This window comes from Suillus subaureus (assembly GCF_016647635.1).
Source record: "Suillus subaureus strain MN1 chromosome Unknown BJ212scaffold_23, whole genome shotgun sequence".
Lineage (NCBI taxonomy): Eukaryota > Fungi > Basidiomycota > Agaricomycetes > Boletales > Suillaceae > Suillus > Suillus subaureus.
This window is the reverse complement of record NW_024538579.1, coordinates 62,994-85,265: the sequence shown is the minus strand read 5'-3', so window position 1 is coordinate 85,265 and position 22,272 is coordinate 62,994. Positions and strand designations below refer to the sequence as shown.

Sequence of the window (22,272 nt, the reverse complement as noted above, 5' to 3'; positions counted from 1 at the left end):
AACAGCAACACTTAAGACCTAGACGCTGAAAGAAGTGCTGATACACAACCGGCACTAAAAAATACCCGAAAGAATTGGCCAGCATCACGTTAGAGAACAAGGATGATGTACGATTCGCAAGCTATTCCCACTACTTAGTTTTAGATTTGTTTGTGCTTGAAGCTTCAGCCATTGAGGTACTCAGGAACCTGAGTTTACACGAGCTTATATAGATGACCAGATGTATTATTCATTCATTCATGCCATTGGATGTAGTTACAATACATTAATTCGACTGAGCTGACAGCCATTGCCGTTCTTGCAAGATACTCGTGAATTTATGTACGTAGTAAGTAAGCAGCACGTTATTCCTTATACATCATGGTTCATTGGATAGATGGGTAAGGGGAGTTCAATCGTATCTTCGAGGCGAGTGACCTCAGATCTTTCGATATGAACGGCGTGCTTATCAGCCCAATCCAAGATTTTCTCGTAGTTCCTGCATTGGTGGCGGTTGTTGAAGTTAGGGTATGGGATATCGTGTCCTTCAACCCAGTCCCATGTTATCATCGTCACGTCGGCATTGCACATGATATTCTGTCTGATCATTTCAATGCAATGATCTGTAATGTATACGATAAGCAGGAGGTGCATCAATAAAAAGCAGATGTACCAAGATGCATGCGGATCACTTCGGGCTCGTCCTGGAACGAAATATCCGTGGGTTCAGTAATACTCGAGCCACGTGGCTTTGCGAAGTAAATTCTACAAAACGTGAGGCAAGAACGACTAGATTTTCGGTGTAGTATTGCTTACCAGACAATGGAGTTGGTGAGGGGCTTCCATAGATACCATGAAATCCCCATCAATTTTAGCTGGATACTTGACCTTGGAAGGTGAGTCTACGTCGCCGGCTTTGAGAATTTCCTCAAGCGACATTCGAGTCGGTAGCACTGAGGTTTTATGGATGCGAACAATTACTAATGAGGATGACAGGAAAAATCGGATGACGCACCATCGCCAGCTATCCTGTTCCAAGCTGCATCAATTTCTGGGGAAGGAGGGCCACGATAGATAGAAGGAAAGTCGAGAGTTCCGTTAAACCTTATAATCATCGGGCTCAACAGCAGCAATTGCTGGAGCTATAATTAATTAATAACTATAGCGTTCGATGTGGTCTGTCCGCTCACAGTATACAGGAATATCGTCACGCAGGCGGGGCGAAGGCGTACCCATCCACAGCGCGAAAAAAAGCATTGATGTGCATATTAACACGCCATAGGCTCAACATAGGCCGCATGCGAAGGATATGCGACTTGTGACGAGGTTCTGCACGGAACCTTTCTGTATCACCAGATGATTTCTCCTCATTATCATTGTCAAAAGTATCGACAGGAGAGTACTGCGGAGAATCTTTGATCATGACTCTGGGGGAGCTCTGTTCGTTGAACTCGGGGGTTGTAAGGATAGTAGTTGGGAACACGCGAGGGTAGATGCGATACATACCTCGAGAATATTTAGGAGTGTATTAATTCCGAATATGTCCCCCAGTCGGCTGTGTCTCAAGTGTGTTAGGTTATCATAGGCAGCTCCGACGGTGAGAGTCACATGCCCCAGCGGAGCGCTGGAAGGGAGGTAGTATTCAATGGGGAAATGCAGGTCCGAGATGATCGGAGAGGTGCGAGGAACTCGGGTAAGCCTGAGATGGAGAAGTCCAGGAACCCGGTGTGGCCATATGAAGATGCAGACGCCAGGTGACACGACGCCAGGGACACGACGCCAGGTGACCCGCGCCACGATGGTAAATTGTATACCTGTTTGTACCTGTTAACTGCCGGAGATCTCGGGTACAGTCCAAATTGGATAGCGGCGCAATTTGAACTTGAAACGGCTGGATTCGTCATTACTCCTCATCAGGCACAGGTTAATGCTCAAATGATTCCATCAGAAAGCAAACTCCAAGCCCTTCTAGTACTTAGGCCTTAGTCCTTAGGCCCTGGCTTCCAACTTGCCCACGAGTACGGCTTGTGTTCCAAGTGCATCCCGATTGTTTTGAAACCTTACTAACTTCGAGTCCTTTTCTTGCGCCAGCTAGTATGCGGAAGGAATATTCTGCATCGTATTCTCTTGTCGACGGAGTCGATGATCGTGATGATACGAACCTTCTTGATAGCAGTACAGTAACAAGACCTCCTACAAAATCCCATCTCCTTAGCTGGTTACCATGGCTAAGCCATGGTGTGCTGATGTTCATGACAATGGTGTTTTTCGTGCTATGGGTGCGTGCGCCGTCGATCGATGATGTAGTTCTGTACTGTAGGTGGACGGATAACATCAACGCACAGGACCTTACTTACTCGTCACAGCTCCAGCAAACGAGGCCATTGAATACGTCGGCATTATAAGATTCAATGGAACTCTGGGCACCCCTTCTATATATCGTGGCCCTCCGTCTCCAGAAATCAACGCCGCTTGGGATAGGATATCTCTTGATGGTTGGACCCTATGCTTCACTTACATCATGGACATTTATTGACAATCTCTCCCAGCGCGTCCAGTTCGTATGACGCTTGAACAACTGCTCAGAACAGGGGAGAAACCTTCTCCCTCTATGGCCAGGTATCCGGACGAACACGGTGGAGGTTACATGGCAAGTGTAGAAGTCATTCACCAGCTCCATTGCCTAGTCAGTTGTAACCCAGGGAGGCTAGTCGGTTTTTACTCACTCCCCTGTAGGACATGATTCGCAGAGCCAGCTGGGGTGAGCAAGATAATTCTACGAGTCATGAATTCAAAGATTCCCCCGAAGTCTTCCGGCGCATTCATCTCGGTAGGTATATTGCTCCCTGCCAAGCTCACATACTGCTCACTAGCATGTTGTACCTCAGATCATTGCATCGAAATGCTCAGGCAGAACCTTATGTGTCGCGGCGATGTGACGATGCTCACTTACGACTGGGTGAAGGGACTCGACAGGCCTCTTCCTGACTTCAATACTCCTCACCGATGCAGAAACTTTGAGAAAATATTGAATTGGGTTGATGAGCATCACCATAAATCTAAGGTGGTCCGCTTGGAGGATAACGTGGACCTGACTTCTCCTCCTTAATTACAGTCTCAATTTTCTCCAAATGATGACTCTCGCGTAAATCACGATATGAAGAGTGTAGCAGAGCTACCTAGGCTACTAGCCTAGGTAGCAAATATTCTCGAACTTGTTGTGAAGTCGATGGAAATCCTATCTCTGCTGAATAAATCTATAATATCATTTGCAAAACACATGACACTGCTCTGATCAGCATCTGGACGGAGTACAGTATGAAAACCAGTCGGCATATCCGTGTATACTATGTGGCCGGACTTTGAAAGTCTTGTGACAATTTCAAATTTTACACACTGATCAGGGAAAACCTCTTTTGGAAACTTTACGAAAACTGTCAAACTCGCATTAAAAACAAGAGAATTACAAGAAATTTCAGGAAATTTGCTGAACAACTGTATTTCGAAGTATTTCAATGAATTTCATTCAGGCTATACTGTCCTACTAGTCCACCACCCATTGTGCCTTCGGCACAGGAAGCAAAAGGAGCGCTTCGCACTCCTCTTTAGCTTCCTGGCCTTGGCTTCATCCTAATACTCACTGTGCCTTTGGCACAGGAAGGCAAAGGAGTGCTTTGCACTCCTTTGGGAGGTGCCTGCAGCACCTTGACTTACTCATTACTAATGATCATAGTGGAATTTTGAAAACTTGAAATCTACATTTTTGAGCAGCTAAAAGTACAATCTACTACACCACATAAAAGTACATAATACATCACATCAGTCAGTTCTCTATATAAAAGTACAATTCTATGTACATCAATCATCGATAGGATCTGTAAGGCCTCTAAGCACTTCTTTATACACTACATTTGTTGTTTTTGAGCCTTCTTCATGCTCTGGAAAGATAGCATACACTCTCTCTGGGTGAGTGCACCGAGACAAAGCCACATATAACTGTCCATGACTGAAGACGGGAGTCCGCAAATTGAGTCCAACCCACTTGACACTTTGATCTTGTGCCTTGTTGATTGTCATGGCAAATGCAAGACAAACAGGGAATTGTCGACACTTGAGAGGAATAGGGTTGTCCTCAGAAGTGGCATCCAGGGTCATGTGAGGGATCAGGACCATGTCTTGATCATTTTGGTGAGCTTCATCGACACCATCCCTAAGAATGCGACACTTGAGGACACATGTGGTCCAAGACAGGAGGATCATACAGGTTCCATTGTAGAGGCCTTCAGAGGGGTTTAAGTTGCACAAGAGCATCAGAGGAACACCTGCTTTGACCTCCAATTTGTGCAAAGGGAAGCCTGATGGGGTGAGGGTGTGGAGGAACTCTATGGGAATGTAGTCATAGTCCCTCTCAGTGACTGAGTCTGCACTGGTAAAGACTGCTTTATCTCCAGGGAATGATTCAAGAATGGTGGTGTTGATTTCATCCACATCAGTATTCTTTGCAGAGAGGATGGTATGTTCCAGGAAGAAGGAGTCATTCACAGGAGGATGGCCAGGGTGCAGAACTGGAGAGTATAGGACATCAATGAGAGATTGGACATCATTGTTGGCACAGCGCATGTGAATAGGGAGGGTCATGGTTCCATCTCCATCTGTGCCCTTGCCAGCTCCAATCTCAAGGAGCCACTTTGCAAATTCATCAGAAGCGGGATCTTGACCAAGCTGCATATTTCTCTTGAGATGGAAGATGTGAAGGTTTGGCCAGATGCGAGATCTGCAAAATGTGGCACCCACTATCTGCTCCCTGGATCCATGAGGCACCACTGGCAGGGTCTGTCTGAAGTCTCCTCCAAAGAGTATTGTTATTCCTCCAAAATTGGCATCAACATTCAGAAGATCATGTAATGTGCGGTCGAGGCATTCCAGAATATGGCAGTGAAGCATAGGAATTTCATCGCAGATGATGAGAGAGGTGGCCTTGAGAAGCTCATGGACAACATCTCCTTTCTTTATGTTGCATGAGCTGTCCTCATGAATGGGGATGGGAACTTTGAATTGTGAATGAGCTGTGTGTCCGCCTGGTAGGAGGAGGGAAGCGATTCCAGAGGAGGCCACACAAAGGACAATCTTGCCTTCAGCACGGAGTTTTGAAGCAATGAGCCTGCAGAGATATGTCTTGCCACATCCGCCTGCACTGTGGACAAAGTATGCATGTCCAGGTCTTTCCTCATTGCGATGCATTGCATCATGTACCACAGCATCAAAGACCACCCTCTGCTCGATATTGAGAAAAGGGACTCCTACATCCACTATTTGCTGAAGTTCCTGTGGATTATACTGAAGCTGCTCAGCAATGAGCTGATTGCCCTCCATGGCCCCCCATCTTGCTGCCATTTGAGAAACAGGCATGTGAGGGATTGCTTCCAAAGACTGTCCATTTTTGCGAAGCACACCATCAATGAGATAGAGACCATAGTCATGGACCTCCTCCTCTGTAGGGTCAGGTATGCTGAATGGAACATGGGTGAGGTGGTGGCATAGATCATCACAGAGATTTTCCTTGAAGCGGTTCCAAAGGTCATCAGGGCTTGTGGGATTGCAATGTATGAGGATGATGGCAAAGAGATTGCGCATGCAATGTCCAGTGCACATATGAGATGCATCCTGCAAGCACTGGATCCATTCATTATCATCATCAAGCAGACCCCTGTGCTGACATGCTTCCTTGAAAGTCTCGTAGACAACCCCATCAAATGTCCGAAGATGCTCATAGGAGGTAGCCCCTTAAAAAATGGTGAGTTAGATCAATAACAATTGTCACAGACATCATACCTTTCACTACAGTCAAAAGCAATCTCAGGTAGAAGCACTCTCCAGAGCTGGGTGCAGCAGCATACATCCTTCCAATGGCCGTTCCATGCTGGTGTATCTTCCATGCATTTTTGGTCCAGACAAATTTTGAGGGAAAGTCCTGATAGAGGTGGTTGTGGGCTCCAGCTGCCACAAAGTTCTCATTGACATTGGCTTTGAACCATCCAGTGAGGCAAGTCTCTTTGGCTGCCGCACGCTCAAGAACATCATGGGCATCATCCTCAGGATCATAGAACACCATATGTTCATCTGGGAGGTGGACTGGCAAGCGGTAGACAGAGGGCCATTCAAGATGCATTGAAAATTCAAAGATGTGCCATGCAGCCTCAGTTGAGCTGATATACCTGGAGTCGAGATATGATTTGACCTCATCCACTGCTCCTCTCATCTCCAAAGTAGCGCAGTCATTTCCTTTGTAGATGTACTTGTGAATATATTTGACAGATTTGATAGAGGCGCAGACTTCCAGATTGATGTGGCAGTTGAATTGCACCAGGAGTTCTGGGGGGTGGGGAACAACATCTTTGTTGGTGAGGATGTTGTCATTCTTTTGGATGGTGCGACCATTGTTGGGTCTTGCATACTCTGGATAACCATCATCCTTCATCAAGGTCTGGGGACAGAATGACTTTGGAAAGTGTTTCTTGCACTGTCCATTCTCCAAGCAATGTTGCAGGTTGCAAGGGCCATGCAACATATATTTTTCCACAGCCTCATAGAGTTGTGGATGGACATTTCTGTCAGGAATTTGAGCAGAGATGAAGGAATTGATTTGTTCTGCAGTGCGTATCTTATCCTCTTGCTCCAGGAAGATGAGAAGGTGCATATGGGGCAGACCGTGTTTTTGATATTTGATGGTGTACACCAAACCTGTGACCTTTCCATAGTAGCCTTTATGAACCTTCTTCAACAGAGCCTGCTGCTTCTGATAGAATATGCGAGCCACCAAGTCTGGACAGTCCACAGCGCTCTGACCTATATAAGAAGTTGTCAGGCTGAAGTCATAAATAGTGCATCAAATATGAATTATTACCTGGAAGGAGATTCTCGGTGATTTCAGGCCAACTCCCATTGGCAGTCATTGTTAGGAAAAGATCAGGCTTCTTGCAGGCATGGCAAATGGCCAAGGAATCTTGAAGCAGCTGGTGCATGTACTGAGGGCTCCCAGTATGAGAGGAGGGAAGAATAATGGAGCGACCTGTCTGAGCCAGATCATTCACACCATCATCAAGGACATTATCTGTTAAGCCTCAGTAGCAGTCTGCCCTCAGCCACTTTTGGTTGTTCCTGATCCAGTTCAAATTGCTCTGCTCTATAGAGGCCCAAGCATCAACCACATACTGCTGGAACAGTCGTCCACCATGAAAGATGTTATTATGGTCCATGTGAACCGGGCGAGGGTGAAGGCGATAGGCATAATAGAGCAACTGGGCGACTTTTTTTGCTCGTTGACGTCCACCCTGATTGTTAAGAGGGATGTCAAGATGCCAGCCCTCTTCACCAGAAGGAAAGAGAAGGACATAATGCAGGGTTGAGTATGTGTGACTGAGTTGGCTGACACGCTGGAGTTGACCACCTTGAAGTCACAAGACAATATCATGTTTGTCAGACACCTCCTCAGATCCATCTCCAGGAATAATCACAGCAATTTCATTGGCAGTAGGGAGATTATATCTTCGACCATCTGTGCCTTGCTGGAAATGGATGCGTGCATGAACATCAGTGTGCTGCTCTGGAGGCTTCTCTCGCATGACTTGATAGGCCTGCTTATACAAAGGAGCATAGGGATGGCTTCAATACAGCATATCATGGAGCTCTCTGAGGATGTGACGATCAAGACCTTCATTTCCAGGACAGGTGGCACAGATGTTTGTGGCTTCCTCAGGGTCATAGATGTAGAGTTGCGCATATGAAGGCTGAAGGCCTTCTGGGGGTATAAGACTGCCCATGAGGTGATGGAGAGATCTATGGATATGAAAAGCATTTGGGCCAGATCCTTGAAGAGCATGATCCTCAATATTAACACCAACTGATATAAATGCAAGAGCACTATTATATTGGTGTATTTTTGAGATGAAAGTTCGGTCTGTATATGCCTGCCGCAGCTCAGGTGGCCATGCTGGAAAGGGTGGAAAGTTGACTTGGCCCTGCAAGCAGCACATTCCAAAGCGTGGGTTTCGTTGAGAGGAGTTGGAGAGCTTTTCACATGCAAAGTGCATTGCATGGCAGTTTGTGCATTCTATATTAAGAGGACCAAGAGTATGATGAGTGATAGGCTCTGTGTATGGTCGACCTCCATCAGGGACAGGAACTGCCTGGTTAATATGCTGTTCCTCTTCCCCATGCTGTAGGCAGTGTTCATGTTCCTGAGTTCTTCTTCTTTCCTCGTCTTGTTCACAATTTTCTTGAGACACTGGATCATTATATTCATGCAGTGCCTCTTCAAGATGCTCCTCCTGCTCATGAACCCTCTGCTCCTGGCGGTTGTGGCGCTGCTCCTCATGTTGACCTACTTGCAAGACACCCTGATGTTGTCTATTCATTTGCTCAGCCTCATGCTGCTCCAGTTCAAGAGCATGCTGGGCCTGTCTATTGACTTGCTGAGCTTCCTGCTGCCAGAACTGTTGCTGCATCTGCTGTTGCATCTGCCATTGCTCAGCTTGCTGTTGCTGTAGGTGAAGAGCTTCCTCAACCTCTCTGTTGATCCTCCTAGCTTCTTGCTGCTGCAATTGCTGTTGGAGCTGCTCTTGGCGAAATGCCTCCTGTGCTTGTCTATGAAGCAAATCATTTCTGATTTGCTCATTTTCCATCTGCTCTTCCTGGAAATGATGCTGAAACTGAATATTAAATTGATAATAATCAGGCTCAGGTGGTGCATGTAAAGGTAGTGCAGGATTAGATGCAAAGTAGTGGAGGGGATTATTGAAGTTGTGAGGATCAATTGCACCCTCATAATGAATAGGGCCATATACAGGAGGCATAGGAGGCACAGGAAGCACAGGAGGTGCAGGAGGTCTGGGTTGAACAGGTTCATTAGGAACAGGAATATGAGGTACATGTGGAGGCCATATTCCAGCTGCCATAAGCTCCTCTTCCACTTGCTGTCTTATTTCCTGTCTCTCCTGCTCCCAACAAAGATTACATTGATGGAGTCTATTATTTCCAGCTGCATTTGTTCACTCATTCAAGACCACATCAAAATCAACATCAACAGGAGGAGGTCGATTAACAGGAGGATGATGAGCATGCAGTACACGTGCAATTGCATTTTGTGGCAAGCCAGGATATTGGTGAACTGGCAATGGCCCATATGGAAATTGAGGAGGAGGTTGCCAAGCAAAAGGTTGTGGAACAGGGCCTGCTTGTGGCTCATTAGCTGGCACAAAATTTGGCTATGGTACAGGAGGTGGAGGCACATCCTGATTATTATTATGGACAGCATGATGGCGATTGTGTCTGGTAGGTGAAGTCATCTGAAGTCGACCAAGTCTATCATGTTCACGTTGGGATTGCCAATCACGTTCTGGCGTAATCTGTGGTTGTCTGAATAGTACATGCAGACATTAGCATAATGCACCCTGCACATAGCAATTATTATATAGTTGACAGCTCACCGAATAGGAATGTTTTGATCCATCTTTGTTATTCAAACAGTTGTTTAGCAAGTGCAAAATTTGAGTTGTCTGAACCCATTAATAAGTAAGTCAATCAATTTCTATCTTTGTTGATAAGAAATGAAACCCACAAAAATGTATTGCACTGTATTACACTTGGCTGCAGGGAAGGCAGTTTAACTTGAGAATTCTAATCAAAAGCAGCAGCCAAGTTGTGTAGTGATTTGTGTAGTCAATTGTGTTACCAAATTGCACAACCAAATTCTAATTATGCTTTTGTTATTCTTGATGCCGTTCCCATATAGTAGGAAAACCACTCTGTTTGTCCATATTATGGCCGCGGCGCAGTAGGCGTGCAGATCACTGTCCACTATATCGTGTTTGGCAGTATATTTGGACTTGGTGAAATTTACCCTCTCCAATTTGCTCGATTTTCTCAATTTGCAAGCCTTTTTCTTATTCTCATTGTTAGCAAGCTCATGCAAGAAAACCACACGAGATACCATTCCAAAAAGAGGTTTAAGCGAGCTAAGTGAAAACACATGGCGTTTAGCAAAAACCACATGGCCCTATGTGAAAGCCACATGAGCTGGTGAGACACTTCCCACACATTGCATCCTACTTTATAGATTCATGTATGATCATCAGTAAAATCATGAAGTCCTTATTTGGCTTTCAGCTGATTAATCAGCTTTGGACTTCGAACCAAAGTTGCAATTAGGGCTGGTCAATTCTAAAATGTTGTTGTCAATGTTGACTTGAGCTTATGGTCACCTCTCGTAAATTACTTAGGTGGACCCTAAACCTTTCCTGATTTGGCCACTACTGTGTTGCCTAAACCTTTGCATTGGAGACATTCTACACAGTATCCTTGTCTTAATTCTTGGGCCTCTGAAAGTTAACTAACTACCTAAACCTTGCCATGTAGTATTCCTAAACCTATGTTCTATTGCTAAATGTCCTCCTAAACCTTTTGTTCATGATACTTGTAGTCGACTAGGGCCCATATATTTTGCTTGGGCAAGTTTTGAGTAGTTTAAGCAATTTTGCATGCAGTCTTGTTATGAGATGAGTGAGAGGGGTGAGGAGTCTATACAACAAGTACAATCTCAGTATCTTGAAAGAACTCTGTAAATGTCTCATCTACCTATACAACAAGTACACTACATTATTGTTAGACTTTGTAGCATGTGGGTGACAATATTTAAGGCTTACATCTCAGTATCTTGAAAGAACTGAGATGTGAGGGTGTTTCTACTGATGCTTTTAAGGTGAGTACTGTTATGACTCAGATATAAGAATGAAACATAGAAAATAATGTAGGGCATGAGCCGACATCAATACATCACTCGCCTCTGTCCATTTCAGCTTGTGCTTGTACCTCTCACTCACTTCCCTTCTCTATCTTGGATCCTTCAGTCTTTGTCCTCTCAGATCTCTCAGAGTCCAACACACAGTACTTCTGGTACTGATGAGACTCATTAAGCTGGATTATTAAAAGACTTTGATTAGGGAAAGGTTTAGGAAGCAACACTACATGGAAAGATTTACTAGGAATAATCCATGAAAAGGTTTAGGAACTAATATTACATGGTAAGGTTTAGGTAGCTGACTTTCAGAGGCTCTATACAATGAGGATCACTCATGGCAAGGTTTAGGTAGTTAGTTAACTTTCAGAGGCCTGAGAATTAGGACAAGGATACTGTGTAGAACATCTCCCATGCAATGGTTTAGGCAACACAGTAGTGGCCAAATCAGGAAAGGTTTAGGGTCTGCCTAAGTAATTTACGAGAGGTGACCATAAGCTCAAGTCAACATTGACAACGACATTTTAGAATTGACCAGCCCTATTTTGCTGAAAAGGTGGGATAAGGTGCACAAAGTCAAAGTTCTTTCAAGGTGCAAAAAGAGCAAAAACATGATACATAGATTTAAGGAGAATAATCAGATTCAAGCTGTTACAACTGCTACCAAGGTAAATTACTAGTTGTATAATGAGAGTTCAAACATGAAAATTAAAAGATTATGATGCAATTTCAAATGCATGATGATCAACATACTTGTTAACATAATAAGCTCAAAAAGCATCATAGGACATGTGCAACGTGATGTTGAGAGGAAGGAATTGGTTGCTGTAGATAGGGATGAGGTGAGTGGCATGGTAGATGGTGTCCGCATGTATGATAGTGTGTGTAGGTGCACAGTTGGCATAGTAGGCTGGGCGAACCACCCACATTCCTGTCTCTGGGTCAGGTGAGCCCCCAATGACATCAAACCAGTGCACAATGGTGCATGGGTACACTGTTCCTGCATAATTGAATGAAAAAAATGCCTGAACCCTTGCAACATTGAGCCCTTGGATTCCTTCAGTGTCTGATCCTGTATTAACAAAAACACAATCATGATGAGAAAACTCATTCTGCCACATAGGGCAGGAACAGATATGTTCTACTCGCATGCCACTGATCCTGGAAAGGTCACTTGGTGCATAGAATCTTGAGCACATGGAGTTGAAGACTGATATCTTTCCTTCATACCTGGGGCAGGCAGCAAGAGGGATGTCATACATGTTGAGTGTGTTGTCTGGGCATGTTTGCTCATAAAGAAAGTGGCAGATTAAGGCAGGGAGAGATGGAAGGTGCAATTCATCAGCAAGAGCCAATACATTGCAGGCATGCTTTGTTTCTGTGCATGATGCTACATTAAACTCATAGTCCATAAATATAGCTACAAATGACACTTATGAACTGTTTGAGCAAGTCAAGTGTGTGCTTGTAGAATGGTCGGGCCATGGTCAATCATTAAGTCATTGCTGTCCTCAAGATTACTTGCTTGGTTTGGTGGGGGGTCATTGGGGTCTTCATCATTAGGGACATCAGGATTGTCTGACATACCTAAGCATGCATTAGTACTGGATAAATTTGAGGGAAAATAGTAACTACACACCGAGAGCCTCGAGTTCAGCTGAAAGGCAGGTACCCTTCAACATTCCATGGCTTTCAAAATCAACACATGCAGTGGTGAGTTTACTAAGATGCTGGTTTGTGACCAGCATCTGACCAAGCACTTTGTATTTACTTGACCACCTCCATGGTTCCTTCACAGCCTTGATGTGTTTGCTCTCAGTGATTGATGAGCAAAGTCCATTGGGGGTGCCAAAAAGCCGGATAACATGTGCGTAGTGCATAAGAGAGTGTTGTCATGGCAGTGAAAATGTTGAAATGACACTGGAAGTCTTGAAAACCTCATGATATTGATGGACATGAGAGACAGCATCTTGAATTTCATCCAGGGTGCACTCTGTGATGGTGTTTCAATGTACAAGGTAGCAGAACTCTAGCAATGCATGGAATGTGCGAACAACATCTGTTGGTACATGCCCCTTGATCACGGGAATGTAAACCTAAGTTTATCAGTAAAAGTCATTGGTAAGAGGAACAAATTCACCTTCATGAGGGCTTTGGAGTCATCCCCTGTCCATTGCTTGAAGCCGCATCCTTGCGGAAAGTGGCACAGACCAGAAAATGAGGCAATGGCCACAATCCTGAGTGAGAATTTAGTCAATAAGTTAGTAAAAGGATGTTAGATTCATACCTGTGATCAATATCATCTAAGATACAGTCCACTTCAGTCCTCCTGTGAGTAAGCACAAGGTATTTCTCCACCCAATCCACGAGATGGTCCTTAAACATGCCTTTGATAACTTGATGTAGGATGTCTGGGGCCATTGTTTCATGAATGTCAGCGCATGGGAAGTCATTTGTGAAAGGCTGAATGACAGAAATGTCAACCTGACTCTAGGTCTCAGGGCGAACATGTAGACTTACAATTAAATCAGTGACTATTCCAAACTCTGTCCACAGTTATCCATAAGTACCCACTTCAAACAAGGCTTCATGATATTCGCAGCACTGAAGGACTGAGGTAGTGTCAAGATTATCATGATGAGAGCTGCATCTAAAAGAGAATTAGTCTTAATGCTAATGAGATAATACAAATATTTTGTCACCTTGGACACTAGAAGTGGACTATGCATGCAAGGAGAACTTGCTCCTCATAATCGGCAATGTATGGCCCTAGTCCATAAATTACACACCAAAAATGACCATCTCCAAACTTCGTGATTTCAGGTCTTGACATCCCAGGCCAAAGTGATGCAAGTATCCTAGACAGTGATGAATGGAATAATTGGTGATGGAATTTGCGAAAATTTGGGTCATCTGTGTGTTTCTTTGTAGCTATACAGTTGAAATTAATACTCGAGTGTTGGATTGCTCAAAAGATATGGATGTACTTTTGGGCATTGCAAGGAAGCTGATTACCACAAGCTGTCATATGCCATTCTGGACTCTCAACTCTAAATCCACTTCTCTGGATATCCGGATCTCAAATGATCTGATCTATCTTTATCTCCCTTCCAGAATCCAAACCCTATATCAGCGCCCAACTCCATTTAGACTGCCCCTGTCTCCAGACTCCGGTTAACCATGTTTTCCTTTTGATTATTGATCCGTTACATACATTTCATTTCTGGTGTTCATTATTTGTGATCCGTCCTACTTACTAATAGACTTTGCATATGCTTCATACATAGCCTTTATGTTTGCTGACTGATTCCTATATGATACCTACAGTATATAAACCTCCTGTAACTCTTGGAAATGCTCCAGTTTGAATATCATCTTAGTTCCTGCTCATTCCTGTGTCCTCCAGACTCGAGATAAGTCTCTTGTCATATTCCGAGTCTTAGGATTGCATCCTAGACTACATTTCCGACTCTACCTCAGGGTAGTCCATCCTCTGTTAGTTTCTAGTCTGGACTTCGTCTGGATTAGTCTTATCTGCTTGCTCAGGTAACATCCGGATGTCCGTCGGATTTATCTCACATCTCAGATCTGGATGTCCATTATCCGCCCCAGTCAAATCCTGGAAACTCCGGATGACTGTTCTAGCCCCCAGAAATTAAGGGCACATACTCAGGAAAGGGGCACAGCATACAAGCTGAGGCCAAGCCCTTGTGATCCAATCCCCTCGAGCATGTGATCTTAACAATTGCATCCTAGACTACATTTCTGACTCTACCTTAAGGTAGTCTATCCTCTGTTAGTTTCTAGTCCAGACTTCGTCTGGATTAGTCTTATCCACTTGCCCAGGTAACATCCGGACGTCCATTGGATTTATCTCATGTTTCAGATCCGGATGTCCATTGTCTGCCCTAGTCAAATCCCAGAAAACTCCAGATGACTGTTCTAGCCCCCAGAAATTAAGGGCACATACTTGGGAAAGGGGCACAGCATACGAGCTGAGGCCAAGCCCTTGTGATCCAACCCCCTTGAGCACACAACCTTAACACAAGCGCATCTTGATGTGCATGGCAAACATTGTTATGAACATTTCCAATTGAAAGATAAAGTGTGTAGTACTCATTGTTCCCCATTGCAACAGAAACCGTCATCTTGTCACTTCTGAGGATAATGGGCATGAAGGTGGAGCCAATTGTTTCTGGGTCTCCAGCAATGATATCCTGTAATGAGTATAGTTAGTCATGTTTAAGAATGCTGAATTTAAATAACTTAGAGTGAAGGAGATGAAGAATGGTGAGTCTGGTGCTAAGAAAAGGGAGGGGATGAAAAATGGGGAGTTCTGGTAATCCAGGGCCAAGAGAAGGGAGGGTATGAAATGGGGAGTTTTGGTAATCCAGGACTGAGAAAAGGGAGGGTATGAAATGGGGAGTTTTAGTAATCCAGGGCTGAGAAGGGAGAGTATGAAGAACGGTGAGTCTTGCACTAAGAAAAGGGAGGGTATGAAATGGGGAGTTTTGGTAATCCAGGACTGAGAAAAAGGAGGATATGAAATGGGGAGTTCTGGTAATCCAGGGCTGAGAAAAGGGAGGGTGGTAATGGTGATAAAATTGAACACTTACTGCCTGATTCCAAGCCTAATCAGCCGACATAAAATCTCATAACTGCTGTTCATCTCCATTGGTAGTGTACTTGTGATAAGGCCGGTAATCCATTTCATTAGCATATGCTGGATTTGCCAACATGTTGAGAATGACCTCCTGAAGATCTTGGTACCAGACATCATAAGTCCCATCCATCCAGGATGGGTAGCCATCAGGTTTCTTACCTGTGTATGTGCATGAGAAGCCCTCCCACTTCACATTGCCTAGTGTGATTGAATTGATTGTTGCATAGAGGTCTTTGTGATCTGCAAAGGGTGGGCTGCTGCCAGATTTTAAAAGTGTTGTTGCCCACAGGTCAAGAAGATGGTCAATTTGTCCTGCTGGCATCTGATTTTTTATGTAGAAAAACTGGTGGTTTCGAATTCTGCATGGTTTTGAAACAGTGTCCAATCATTCAGTGATTTGGGCTCAGGAGGTAGAGGTAGTGTACCCTCGGGGAGAAAATGGCCATGTTTATCACAAGGTCGACCTTAAAACTCATAATTAGAGTCTGAACAGAAGGACAAATGCAAAAACAAACCATTCAATGATGTATGGTAGTTGCAATAGAGCAAGTTTCCAGATCCAAAGAATTCTGTGTGTATGTTGGGAGGAGGAGAAGCTTGTAATGCCTCATCACCATCACCATTTGGCTGACCTAGAAGCTTGCTGTCCTGAAAAGGATTGTCGGTGATGTTGTTGGGGTGGCTTATGTGTGGTTCTGGAGAGGCTGGAGGAGATACAATAGGGTGGGCAGAAAGAATATGCTTTGTGTGACCAGCAGTAGTCTTGAAGAAACATTTGCAGCCCACATTGCTGCAAGGGACTTGGAATGTGCTGAAGTCTTGCCAAGCAACCTGAGTGTGAGGGACAATTTCTGGCATGCTGAGGAAGATAAAGGCAAGCAAAAGTGCCAAGGGCCAAAGCAAGGCCCTCTGCATTGTGGATACTAGTAAGCATAGTGCAAGCCTAAATTCAATAGTGTTTGTTTGGCATGTCAGGAGAGGACATACAAATTCATTTCAGATCATTTGAAAAACCTTGCTCTCAACCAACTCAAATTTCCATCCCTCCAAGTCTTGGATTTGCTGGTACTAATGTCTCAAATGATTGAGCCAATCTGCCACACCTGCACCAAAAATGCAACTGCTCACCCTGGTCAAATTGTGCTAGATGCCCAACAGAAGCACCAGACGCCCAAAGCGAAGGCAGCTGATGAGAAGCATCTCAAAGTCGCTCAAGAAGCCAAGGAAGCACTGGCTGTGGTGGGGCTTAACCAGCTTGCAAAACTGCAGGCCAGCATGGAAGAAGCCCAGGTGACAATGACAAAACCCAAGGCTGTCAGGCCACATCCTTTACCTAAGAAGCAGTGAGGTACTGCCAGTGCAAGCAATGATGATGAACCTACCATTGTTGGTGGCATCACTATGAGGGCACAACTGGCAAGGGAGGATGCTGATGAAGATTTCCTGGCAGGTGACAATGATTCAGGTGATGATGGTGTTAAGAACCATGCTCAAAGGAGAGAGAGACTGACTCAGAGGGGCTTGGCCTCAGCTTGTACACTGTGCCCCTTACCTGAGTATGTGCCCTTCATTTCAGAGGAAGTCCGATGATGGTCTGATGAAGTCTGGAGGACTTCTAGAGGCTGGCTACTCTGGTGGAGAGTGCTAGAGGACTTCCAGAGGAGCATGGGAAATGTCTGGAGGAGCGTGGGAGAGTTCTGGAGGAATGCAGGAAGTGCTCAGGAGAGTTCCCACTGCAAGGTAGTACTTCTACAGGAAATGGGATGGAAGGGTAGGATGTCCGGAGGACAGGAGGACAGGAGGACAGGATGTCCGGAGGTATGGAGGACAGGAAGACTAAAGGGTTAGGAGGACGGGACGTCTGAAGGTACAGAGGGTGGAATGTCAGAAGGACAGGATGTCCAGAGGTCCAGAAGGAATAGGGGCTACATTGGACAGAGTCTGATGTAGAAGCAAACAGAGGTAGACTACCCTTAGGTAGAGTTGGAGAGACAGGAAGTGGACCAAAGTCCAGAGAGAGGGTAAGTGCTGGAAAGGCAAGACTCCAGCCTAGGGAAGCAATCCCTAGACTTGGGACAGAGACATAGGGGACAAATCCGAAGGTCCGGAATTCTGGCCTAGGGAATCCTTCCCTAGGCCTTATGGAAAAGGACAAACTCAGACAGACTGAAGTCCAGAAGATGGTTGGGCAGATCTAAGGTGATGAACAGGATCTAAGATGATATTCAGACTGAGGACTCTACAGGAATTGTACAGGGGTTATATACTAGAGGATATCTGAGAGGATCAGTAAGCAACAGAGTAAGGCTATGTATGAGCATGTGGAAACACATTGGTAAGTAAGACAGAACATAAGTAAATGAACTCAGAGATGAAGACTCATACAAGGATCAATCAGCAAGACAGAAACAGAGATAACCGAGAACTGGAAAGGCAGAGATGCCTAAATGGGGATAGGCGCAGGATCTTGGATAGAGGGCGGGAATAGGTCCAGAGATCTGGGGATCCGGAAGGCAGGGCGGAAACAGGACTGAGATATGTGAGGTGGTGGATGTAGTCCAGAATCTGAGAGGAGGTAAAGTTCAGATGTCTTGCTGGATGGAATGTGCATAGGGTGGACAGGATAGGGGATCCAGGAATGAGTTGGATATGGGGTCCGGAAATAGGTCCGGAAAGCGTGGGAATATGATGGGATCTATGTCTGGCATATGGGATATGACAGATGGGACGAAAAAGAAAGGAGGGAAGAACACATGGTCACTAAGCAATGCCATAGTCAAAGCTCACAAGAACTTATCCACTGCGAAGGCTGATAGTCGTGATCAGCCATGTGTGAACAAGAAAGGCAACTCCTTACTGTGAGTTGTGCATTCCTCAACCACCATGTTCATTCTCTCTGAATCTACACTTTTCTTTCACAATCTGACTTTGCAATCAAGGGCCAAATCAACTTTGGGTGGCCACATTCAGAACTGGAGAAAGGATGTCTACTACGAGCCAAAGACCACAAGCAATTCACTCACTAGCGCAAGTCAAGTTCCTCCATCTACCATATTTTCAAAGTCTCAGATATCGCATGACTCAACTGGTCCTTCTCTAAGCTCACATCCTTGTGAGCCTCAACTGCCTAGCTCCAAAGGTTTGCCCAAGATGCCTGAAGTTACACACTTGGATGAGCTTGTTGGAGGATTTGGAGATGAGGATCTTGATGATTCATTTGAGTGTGCTGTTGCATTGCATAATTGTGGCAAAGTAGTAAGCACTGGCAGAACAGTGACCATCAGTTGATTTTATTCATTTGTTTGTACTGATTTTTTGCCCAAGTCCACTGTTAAAATTACTTTCCATGACACTGATCCAGACCTCGTCCCACCACCTCTTGCTCAATGACAATCTCAAGTTAATTCTGCAAGGAAGAGAAAACAATTCATGGACATAACTCAAGGCATTTCCAAAGAGGATGATCTCTTGAGTCCACAAGAGGAGATTGATGATATCATTGAAGGTGAGGACTTTGGACTATGGGGGGAACTAAAGCAAGACCTGGATGTGAGACTGAACTCAACCCTAAGGACAGCTACTGAGAGAAGGTCCTTGAAATGACTGAGGGAGATTCTGAAACCAAATGAGCACTATAGGATGCACGAAGCGCAAATACCGGAAGAAGCGCGAAGAAGACACGCATGAAAGTGTGCTGATGTGATAGAAAGTGAGAGCGCATGCGATGGGGGTCTAGAGCATAGGTGCTAGAGCTATCTGGAAATGAAATCCAGTGGAGAGAGAATCGAGCTGACTAGAGGCGATCACACCTATGAAGGTAGCACGCAAGTTCCAATTCTTTAGTGCTTTCAAACTGGCTCAAATGCACAAACTACTGCTACTACACAGAGGTGGGAGGTGCTAGGATAAGGTACTCTAAAAAACTCCCCCTCCCTTCCCTATATTGGGCATTAGGCGACACTTTAGTGTGGAGGCGAAGTGAGTAGGTAGCAATATCTGTATGTAATAGTGTTTTAAACATGTGCCTGCGTGTTTATAGCACTATAATTGGCCTGGAAGGTACATCAGAGTGATAAGAGTATAATAAAAATGCACCAGTGGACTTTAGTGAGGACATGGACAGGTGGACGGACTGTAGCAGAGGACCTAGAGCAGGCACACAGGACATGCAAGCGCGTTTGTGTGCATGCAGTGATTGCACATCAGCTTGTGATAGCATGAGTGACTTATCCAGAGGATCAGAACCAAGTATCAGTGGGAAGGGGTGGTATATCATCCTATAGTGGCAATATAGAGGAGCGAGTCTCTACATCATGTACAAACCAGCTTCTGATGATGAGGAAGCCATGCAGGTTGATGAAATAGAGGATGTGGTGAAGAAGCCTATTGCAGTCAAGATGCAGCAAGTTAACACCGTGAAAGTTTCACATACTACAGCCATGGTATTTTTTCCCTGTTTTGCATCTTTGCTACTAATTTCACTCCAGATATCCGTCAGTACTGTATCTTGCTGTGACAACAAAGTTCCCCCCTCAAAGAAAGCAAAGACAACACATGTGAAGTCTGAACACCCAGTGTCCACCACCAGTGCCAGGCCTAAGGGGGATGGCAATTGGGTGGAACTAGTGTCAAAGGCGCATTCAACATACCTGAACACCGATCTTCCTCCAGGTTGCCACAAAGATGGAAAATGGGCCAGGCAGTTTTTACCAACAGTCTTTCTCTGGCTTGGTGCTCAGAATGAACTTTGGACATGCTTTTGTGCAAGAGCTGCTCACTACTGCACATCTTGCCCAGATTATTGGGCATGCTGATGTTCCCACACTTGATACCGATACTCTAGCAGACAGTGGCATCATCTCAGTGTGTTAATTTATTGGTGTGGTTTGTTGCACTGATTTATCTAATTCTAGCTTGAATGCACCTTCACCCTTGTCGCTGACAACACCATTGTTGTTGATAATCCCGAGGCACCTGTTGCAGGATGAAAGGCTTGTTTAAAGACACCAAAGTCCTTCAACAAGGTAACTGGAAAGGAAATGGCCACTGAGCATGCATTCTCAATTGCCAAGTGGGGCCTGAAAACTGCTTCATTCATTCGAGGGGTGAATAAGAAGGGCATGGAATCAATCTGGCTGACAATGTCCATGGCCTACAAGTACTTGAAGAAACCTGGCTTCAACAATCACAACAGCCTTGACTCAGTGGATGAGATGGATGACCATGCAGACATCTGGTGAGCAGTGCTCCACTTGTGCCAGTTATCCTTCTAATTGCCTTTTTTCAGATTGAATCACCTTGATATCCATTTTTCATGCACTGTTTGCAGCCATTCTTGGCTCTCTTTAGATCTGGTTTTAATCATTTTCTCCTGAGTTTATATAGTCCTTTTCCCGCTTAATGTGTCTTGGTACACCTTGTGATGCTTTAGAGTTACTATTTGGTTGAAAATTGGGATAATTTGAATCCGATGGTATTTGCCTTTTAGTGAGTTTTTTTGTCTTGAGCAATGCAAGTTAAGGTGAAATCAGACGATTTTAAGAATATGCATGGCCTTTTGGCGTCTTGTGCACTCAAGATCTTTTCACAACTTTTATGACCCTGCAAGTCAAAAAAAGATGCCTCAAGTCATCTTGGATTTCCCTAATGATGTAACTAGTATTGTAGTTCTGTAGTCATGCATGTTTGCACTGTAATGAGGATCACAGATAGACCATGCATGCTACTAGTCATGTCATGGTTTGGCTGTGGCTGGCTGGGCTGGGCTCTTGCCAATTTCCCAGCAGTTTGGTGATTCTCATGAACCAAGTCACTTATGTGTAGTGATGTGCAGGCCCAGCTTGGCCTGAAAGCCCTGGCTTAGGCCTGGCCTGGGGAGGCTTGGGCTTTGAAAAAATTCAGGCCGAGCTGTGGGCCAAAGCCAGGCCAAAGCCATGGCCAGCTTGGGCTCATTCACAGCCTTCAAGAAAGAAAAGAGTCTATATTTAATTCAAGTATACTAACATTAGTCATCATCTGCTGAATCAACATCAGACCCTGACATATCATTATTGTCACCTAAAAGCAGTGTATCCCACTCCTCATCATCTGCTGCTTCAACTTCTAACACCTCAGCCTTGTGTTTGGAGTCTTTGGTTTCCTCTTCTACAAGGGAAGATGGGCCTACTATTTATCTCAATAAATCATCAAGATTGTGCTGCAGATAGATGACACTTCAAAGATCTAAGTAGCATTGAGTTCATGAAGCATGACAAAAGGTGACTCACAGTTTTTACTGGCTAGCATATGAGTATGAGCCAGCATCAGACATGCCATGCCCTGATGCTCTGATGCTCCTTTTGGCTAAGCTCTGCAAACACTCATCAAACACTTGACTTCTCTCAGGCCTCTATTCCATCAGACATCTCAGATGTGCTTAAGTGTGTGTTGGATTCACAGAAGTTGCTCACATGCAAATAAGTCCATGGTAAGGAGGAAGTAGCACCAAGGATTTCAGTGGTTTTAATTGAGGCTTGTTTGAAGGACTGTTAGAGGGATCAACTCAGACAAAGGAGAATTTGCAACTTTGGGACTGTCAGAGTGATACATTAACAATTGAGCTTGTCATTGTCTTAGATGACTGGTGTAGCTGTAAGAGTAAAAGCCATGGCTTGAGCTGCCAGCTCTGGCTTCCCAACTGCCCAGACCAGGCCCTAGGCTGTGGTCAGGCCATGACTTTGGCCTGGCCTGGCTCGGCCTAACTAGGGCTGGCTTTGGCCAGCCCATGGCTTGAAGCTGGGCCATGCACATCACTACTTATGTGCAACTTGGTCCAGTCCACAAACCACCTGGACCAGCA

At 44.9% G+C, this 22,272-nt stretch overlaps 7 protein-coding genes across 7 annotated transcripts; 2 read left to right on the top strand and 5 right to left on the bottom strand.

Moving 5' to 3' along the window:
• Positions 1-220: 220 nt before the first annotated feature.
• On the bottom strand, positions 221-603 carry BJ212DRAFT_1365333 (uncharacterized protein). Its single transcript, XM_041336067.1, has one exon. It carries the CDS (start codon positions 586-588, stop codon positions 352-354), a length of 237 nt encoding a protein of 78 aa, XP_041191265.1. The 5' UTR covers positions 589-603; the 3' UTR covers positions 221-351.
• Positions 442-1,475, bottom strand: BJ212DRAFT_1515429 (uncharacterized protein). The gene is made up of 5 exons (XM_041341674.1): positions 1,170-1,475; positions 995-1,121; positions 796-932; positions 653-744; positions 442-602 (listed from the first exon to the last, which is right to left on the bottom strand). The coding sequence occupies exons 2-4, from the start codon at positions 1,092-1,094 to the stop codon at positions 706-708; spliced, it is 276 nt and encodes a 91-aa protein (XP_041191264.1). The 5' UTR covers positions 1,095-1,121; positions 1,170-1,475; the 3' UTR covers positions 442-602; positions 653-705.
• A 599-nt stretch (positions 1,476-2,074) lies between these two features.
• BJ212DRAFT_1365326 (uncharacterized protein) lies at positions 2,075-3,234 on the top strand (the record flags this gene model as incomplete). Its single annotated transcript, XM_041336066.1, is given in 6 exon segments — positions 2,075-2,295; positions 2,346-2,474; positions 2,529-2,665; positions 2,716-2,809; positions 2,868-3,166; positions 3,182-3,234. Coding segments are annotated over 5 exon segments (802 nt in total), but the record flags the coding sequence as incomplete, so codon positions are not given.
• A 4,409-nt stretch (positions 3,235-7,643) lies between these two features.
• On the bottom strand, positions 7,644-8,933 carry BJ212DRAFT_1482413 (uncharacterized protein; the record flags this gene model as incomplete). Its single annotated transcript, XM_041340416.1, has 1 exon — positions 7,644-8,933. The coding sequence occupies one exon, from the start codon at positions 8,931-8,933 to the stop codon at positions 7,644-7,646; it is 1,290 nt and encodes a 429-aa protein (XP_041191262.1).
• A 3,291-nt stretch (positions 8,934-12,224) lies between these two features.
• BJ212DRAFT_1482412 (uncharacterized protein) lies at positions 12,225-13,192 on the bottom strand (the record flags this gene model as incomplete). Its single annotated transcript, XM_041340415.1, has 5 exons — positions 12,225-12,358; positions 12,411-12,585; positions 12,787-12,867; positions 12,912-13,008; positions 13,059-13,192. The coding sequence occupies 5 exons, from the start codon at positions 13,190-13,192 to the stop codon at positions 12,225-12,227; spliced, it is 621 nt and encodes a 206-aa protein (XP_041191261.1).
• Positions 13,193-15,423: 2,231 nt separating this feature from the next.
• Positions 15,424-16,349, bottom strand: BJ212DRAFT_1300913 (uncharacterized protein; the record flags this gene model as incomplete). Its single annotated transcript, XM_041333055.1, has 2 exons — positions 15,424-15,674; positions 15,950-16,349. The coding sequence occupies 2 exons, from the start codon at positions 16,347-16,349 to the stop codon at positions 15,424-15,426; spliced, it is 651 nt and encodes a 216-aa protein (XP_041191260.1).
• A 3,398-nt stretch (positions 16,350-19,747) lies between these two features.
• BJ212DRAFT_1300912 (uncharacterized protein) lies at positions 19,748-20,809 on the top strand (the record flags this gene model as incomplete). The annotated part of the gene is made up of 5 exons (XM_041333054.1): positions 19,748-19,876; positions 19,922-20,050; positions 20,106-20,297; positions 20,426-20,670; positions 20,764-20,809. 5 exons carry the CDS (start codon positions 19,748-19,750, stop codon positions 20,807-20,809), a joined length of 741 nt encoding a protein of 246 aa, XP_041191259.1.
• Between the last annotated feature and the right edge of the window lie 1,463 nt (positions 20,810-22,272).

Excerpts from the sequence above, each read along its gene's own strand:
- BJ212DRAFT_1365333 (XM_041336067.1), bottom strand. The coding sequence starts at position 588 with ATGATCAGACAGAATATCATGTGCAATGCCGACGTGACGATGATAACA.
- BJ212DRAFT_1515429 (XM_041341674.1), bottom strand. The coding sequence starts at position 1,094 with ATGATTATAAGGTTTAACGGAACTCTCGACTTTCCTTCTATCTATCGT. Across the intron at positions 933-994 it reads GAACAGGATAGCTGGCGATG|TGCTACCGACTCGAATGTCG; the intron begins GTGCGTCATCCG and ends ATAAAACCTCAG. Across the intron at positions 745-795 it reads CTCACCAACTCCATTGTCTG|AATTTACTTCGCAAAGCCAC; the intron begins GTAAGCAATACT and ends CACGTTTTGTAG.